Below are 5487 nucleotides of genomic sequence, written 5' to 3'. Positions count from 1 at the left end.
CTTCTTCGTCTGTCCTCGCATTGAAAACGCCATTGTTCATTCGCCGCACATCGTTCGCCTACAATCATTTGAAATGAATTTCTAGAGCAACTAATATTAGCCACAGGAAAATTTACATAAAGTTCATTTCCAATGATTAACAAGTATGAAGCGTATTTCATTTCGTTGAACAAACATTATTCAGGTCATGTATAAGCTCAAAAGCAAACAAATTGAAATTGCATGCTAATTTGCATTCAAACCAGACAACGCCCATGTTTGATTAGATAACATTCTTTAATATATAAAAGCATATCTTTCTATGTACTTAACGCAAAAATAAATCGTTCAGTGGCCTTTCAACGATGCTGTTAGTCAACAATGTCAATTTAACTGGCGCATAGCTAATATGAAGGCAATTTACTAATACAACCTATTTGCATAAAAGTCAGACACTGCACAACCTGCCGTATCAGTCGGCTTAAGTAAGTTGAATCTGCTACTCCAATATAAATCCGAACATAATGACAACCAAAAATAAAACAATGATTTGACGCACTGATTTGCGCCCTATGACAAGCAAAATTAGCTAGATGAAAATTTTGATTTATCTAATGACTTCTGGTATAAAATTTAACAAACAAATCTAAAGCGATATTAAAAAGAAAAATTTATGCATAAAAACGATATTGTTTTGTCTTGCATAATAGAAAACAAGATGCGGTTAGTGATATTCGACCTGTTCAGTTAAAATGAAATTGAATACCGTAAGAAAATGAAAATTTTAAATCTAAATTTAGATGATTACACAAAATAACAAATTGAAACATGGACTTTTTCAAAAACTTCAACGTTGAACTATACGAAACTGAGAATTGTGCTTTAAAAGTATTTTAAGTTTTGTGCATCTTCAAATAGAAAAATGCTTAAATACTTTTATGTACATGCATCTGTAGGAAAGCATCAAGGAAATAATCTTTAATGTTAAATTTTTACCTAATGCAGATTGTTGCACTTGCATCTTGGTTACGCACCGCCATCGTTAATCGAACATCACTGAAATAATAACTATGGATAGATAGAAACAATGTTTGCTTTTCTCTCATTTGTCTATTAATTAGTAACCTGATTATCAGAAAATAAATAATTTGGCAATGCATATTACTGTATTTTCAAATTTTATTTATTTTAAAGTAATTTCATTTTTTCTGTACTGTTTAGCTTAATATTATAAGAATTTTTTACTTTTCTTCATTTTATTAGCTTTATTTCCTTTTCATGCTTTGAATTCTGTGCCCATGTAAGATGAAACTGTTCGATGGAATTCCGTCATTAATGTGAAAAGAGACTTGTATTTATTTCACTGACAATTATGAAACTGTGGTGCAACTAAGCCGGCTGCCACCAGTTGCATTATTATCTGCAGATTCGCCTATACTTTCATTTTATTGCTTTGTGATTCATGCCTGACTTCCAGATACATTTTAATGTCGTTTGTGTTTTTTGCTCTTGTGGTTGTTTACAAACAACAAGACGTCTGATGATTTTCTGCCATGCTTCACTTTCCTGCTTTAGCCCACCAATAAGTTCAACCTGATTAACAGATACAGTTTTCCAGTTGCCGCCACAAATGCACTTTACTTTCCGGGCTTCATTATTTTGCACGAATTTGCCCAGCAAACTCTGCCTATTTTATCATAGGGAAATTTCTGTCCCACGTCCTATTGGCTGTCACTATGACACGTTTTATTTGTGCAACTTGTCTGTCTGATTCTTATATAAATCGCACTCTGATAATAAAAACCTCTTCTTCACCTTTCCCTCCTCTAACCTCCACTTAAGCTCCTTACTGCAACTGCTTCATTCACCCACCATCCTTCTTACCTCCTCATTCATATTCTCCGGCAATCGAATTTTTATAAAATGGTGGTAGGCAGTGTTGTTCTCAGCTGTTTTCTCCGTTTTCTGATTCTTACTAACTGGCACTTTCATAAACACTTGAAAGTGCTCTGAAATGGCACAATGAGTAGTAGTTACTGATGTTAAAGATGACGCAAAAAACAATCTTTTCTTGTGAAATCTTGTGCAGTCGAACCACACTTCATCAGCATAAAATTATGGAGTAGGAATCAAAACAAAAGTGTGTATTAAAACTTTTGTAAGAAGAAATGATTATATTCCTTAATTTACTGTAAAATATACATAAAGGGGAGTTTAAATTATAGGCAGGGGGGGATATCATATACAAAAGATTTGTCATGTACATTTATTATTATATATGGCAGTCTTTCGAGGAACTAATGCCGTTTTGTCATTTAAGCAAAACTGAAATCTCAATCATGTGATAGAATAACTTGAAAATTAATAATTTTAATTGCATTTCAAATGAATAACACGTTTCGATTTCGTTTGAAACTAACCTTGACAATTATGCAGTCCATATCCTTAAAAAAATCACAATGAATGCACATATAATGTAAGTCCGTTCAATTCTTCTTCCTTTATGGTAGTCCGCAACTAGCTTTTCAAATATTTCACTGCAGTAAAGTTTAGTTGTACACCTGTTCAAGCGGTTGGGTGACTGCTGAAAATCTGTTGGAATAAGTACACGTTCAGATAGTAATCTTTTGGGTACAATGCGAGAGCATCAAACGTATAGGATGTACAACCTTAAAGAAGTACGTTAATTCTTTTTCTTTTCCAGCGTGTAATTTTACACTTCACTACCTCGCTTTGGTCGTCGATATATCTGTAATAGGTGTCCATCAAACTTTCAATGGATTTAAATCATGGTGATCGAAATCCAGGTATAAGAAGACTGAATCGCACGTCATTATTGCAGTGTTGAAGAAATTTGACAAAGAACTACTGAATAACGTTCTCCAAAAAAGTGTCCACACGGTCATTTTCTATTTTCTCTTGAAACGTTAGATATGCTCATGTGCCTCCATATATTTCGATGGAAGAGTATAAAATCACCCAAGAGGTTTTCAGTTGATTCGCAAATCTCGAGATAGAATTCACTTGGTCACAACATTGTAATAGATAACGGCGAGAGTCCAGGAGAGTTTTTTAAAGCAGCAAGATTAAAAAAAGGAGTTTGTTAAGAACCACCAACGAAATAACAAAACTGCCTCGACATAGTGCAACTCGTGACTGCTCTGCTTTAGAGACACCGCCGCTGTTATTCCACTCAGCACTGTGCTGCAGTCTCTCTTAATGACTGACAAAGACTAAAAAACGCCAAAACTGCATTATGTCGCTCGAGGCATCTCGTTTCACAAAGCGTGTCAAGGTGGCCGTATTTTTGGTTCTTAGCGCACCTTCCACATTCATCCTCACGATTAAAGTTTTAAGCGCTGTAGATCTTTCAAAGGACCACTTGAAAAAGAAACCGACCTCTTGAATCACTCCAAAACGGCTGCAAATTGCTTGAACTTCAGAAGACTTAGTAATGCTCAAACAGAGTGATTCCAAGTCAGCCCTTATTATCGCTACTGTATACGTAACAGCATTTATTTGCAGGGGAGTAGTCACTTTTAATTTTTCACCTTGAATGTTATGTATATGTATAAATTTTCAAAATTTCAAAACCAGTGAAATACAGGTGAAGCAATGTCTTCTACTTAAATGTTGACCATCTTCTTCAGTCAGACCTACGAATGCGTTTTCAACACTTCCTGCCCTGGAAAAGTAATTAGAAATTAAAAATTAGAAACAAATCGCATGAATATTAAAATTATTATCATGCACTATCATTCGCGTTCAATTACTTTTTTTAACATGGCGATTACATATCTGTTTATCTGATGAGAATCATCATCAAGCACAAGAGATAATTATATAATTATTATATCACTTACTTGTTTATAATATGAAAATGAATTTAAGCATGTAGAAAATGATGATTGTCTCTCGCAGGTTCCATTAATGATTATATTAATGTGGTACTTGTGTGTATGCTGCTGCTATAAGAAAAAAAATGTAATATAGAAATGAGAATATTTCAATGTTAATCAAAGTTCAATAGCGGTAAAACGATCAGTAATCTTAGACAAATCATGCATTGAATGTCTGCACATTGAGGAATATCACTTACCTTCTAATTATAGACAATACACTAGAGTGTGATTACATTTGTGCACCCTCTGATATGGCGACAAACAAAATGACTGACAACTAAGGCGACATTCTGTAATATAGTATGATAGTAAGTAAAGTTGTCTTTGAGAAAACAGCCTAATTTTTGATGAGTAAGCGCGTAACAGCGTTAATTAAAAGAGTACCTTTATTAATTCGTCTGATATAATGAAAGCCTTTTTGCCTAAAGGCATGTGAAGTGATCACCAATGCAAATAGTATGAACATTCATTTCATCAAGTTCGAGCAGTGTATTGGCATAATGGGTTCAATTAGTATATTAGTATATTCAAATAGTTGGGAAAATTTGAAATTGTTATTCTATACACTGCACACCATGCGTAATATTTTATATTGCTGTCAAATATGCAGGCGGATAATAAATAGCCTTAAAAGAAATGAGGAAGAACTAGTTAAGTAATGGACAATGCAATTTTATTACATACATTCTCCAAAACATTTCCCAAAGGAATTCCATTTTTCATTCTCATAACTGGAAATTATTAATTTTGCTCTGAAAACCATGCATAGAATGAATGTTAATAAAATATGAAGCATAAATTATTTTTGAATCACAAATGATTTAAACAGTAGAATGGAAAACGCAGCTTGACTGATGGTCCTCACATTAACATAATGAATAGTCGACCAAAAAAAGCACATTCTGTAAGATTGTGCAAGCGTAAGTGTACAATATAATTAGCATATCACATTGACTTTGATGTAATAAGAGCGTAATCATCTAATAATAATAGAAAACTTGAACAGGAAAGATTTTAATTAATCGTCGCCGTTTTTCAAATGACATACTTTTAGATAAAAACTGTTTTCTGGGTATTGCTAAAAGTGCTTCAAATGAATTGACATAACTCATTCGATAGATTAAAGACAAATTACTTATTCAGTTATTTGGCTGTGCATTCAGAAATTATTCCTCCCACGAACAGCTAGAATAAGAATCCGTTTCCAGCTGGAGCACAGAATCATTCAACATAATACATCTAAATTTATATAGGCACATTGCAGGTATTAATGCAGATGGACAACAATAATAATAACGAAAACAAGCATTCCGCGACACCAACTGTGATTACAGGTTATTTAGTGTCAATCATATAAGAGCAGAACGGTAGATCAGGAATGAAACATCACTTACTTGCAATTAAACGTGTTGATGTGCTGAACGCACTTCTTGACTGTTGCTGAACACACTCATAAACTAAAATAACAATGACGATGACATTCTTCAAAATTGCTCAGGGTTCAAAGACCAAAAGCTAAGAATATCACATTTGCCCCTTGGGTGCAATCATTCCATTTTAAATCGCACTAGCCGTGGTGACATCCATTACGCTGGGACCATTTTTA

The 5487-nt window shown here is 33.8% G+C and overlaps 2 protein-coding genes across 2 annotated transcripts; both read right to left on the bottom strand.

Annotated features, from left to right (window-relative positions):
* Nucleotides 1–1419: 1419 nt before the first annotated feature.
* Tsp_12718 (transcriptional regulator, LysR family) lies at nt 1420–1971 on the bottom strand. The gene is made up of 2 exons (XM_003366509.1): nt 1864–1971; nt 1420–1662 (listed from the first exon to the last, which is right to left on the bottom strand). The coding sequence occupies exons 1-2, from the start codon at nt 1969–1971 to the stop codon at nt 1420–1422; spliced, it is 351 nt and encodes a 116-aa protein (XP_003366557.1).
* A 436-nt stretch (nt 1972–2407) lies between these two features.
* Nucleotides 2408–4610, bottom strand: Tsp_12717 (hypothetical protein). Its single transcript, XM_003366508.1, has 4 exons — nt 4566–4610; nt 4115–4171; nt 3843–3947; nt 2408–2563 (listed from the first exon to the last, which is right to left on the bottom strand). Exons 1-4 carry the CDS (start codon nt 4608–4610, stop codon nt 2408–2410), a joined length of 363 nt encoding a protein of 120 aa, XP_003366556.1.
* Between the last annotated feature and the right edge of the window lie 877 nt (nt 4611–5487).

Source organism: Trichinella spiralis (assembly GCF_000181795.1).
Source record: "Trichinella spiralis strain ISS 195 chromosome Unknown Scfld5882, whole genome shotgun sequence".
NCBI classification, from domain to species: Eukaryota; Metazoa; Nematoda; class Enoplea; order Trichinellida; family Trichinellidae; genus Trichinella; species Trichinella spiralis.
This window is presented reverse-complemented; position numbering and strand designations above follow the sequence as displayed.

Bases quoted from the DNA above. Each gene is read 5' to 3' on its own strand.
- Tsp_12718 (XM_003366509.1), bottom strand. From the start codon at position 1,971: ATGAAAGTGCCAGTTAGTAAGAATCAGAAAACGGAGAAAACAGCTGAG. The intron at 1,663-1,863 runs GTAAGAAGGATG...TAAAATAGGCAG, and splicing joins CGGAGAATATGAATGAGGAG to AGTTTGCTGGGCAAATTCGT.
- Tsp_12717 (XM_003366508.1), bottom strand. From the start codon at position 4,610: ATGAGAATGAAAAATGGAATTCCTTTGGGAAATGTTTTGGAGAAT. The intron at 4,172-4,565 runs GTATGTAATAAA...ACTATATTACAG, and splicing joins TGGGAAATGTTTTGGAGAAT to AATGTCGCCTTAGTTGTCAG. The intron at 3,948-4,114 runs GTAATCACACTC...TTTTTCTTATAG, and splicing joins ATATCAGAGGGTGCACAAAT to CAGCAGCATACACACAAGTA.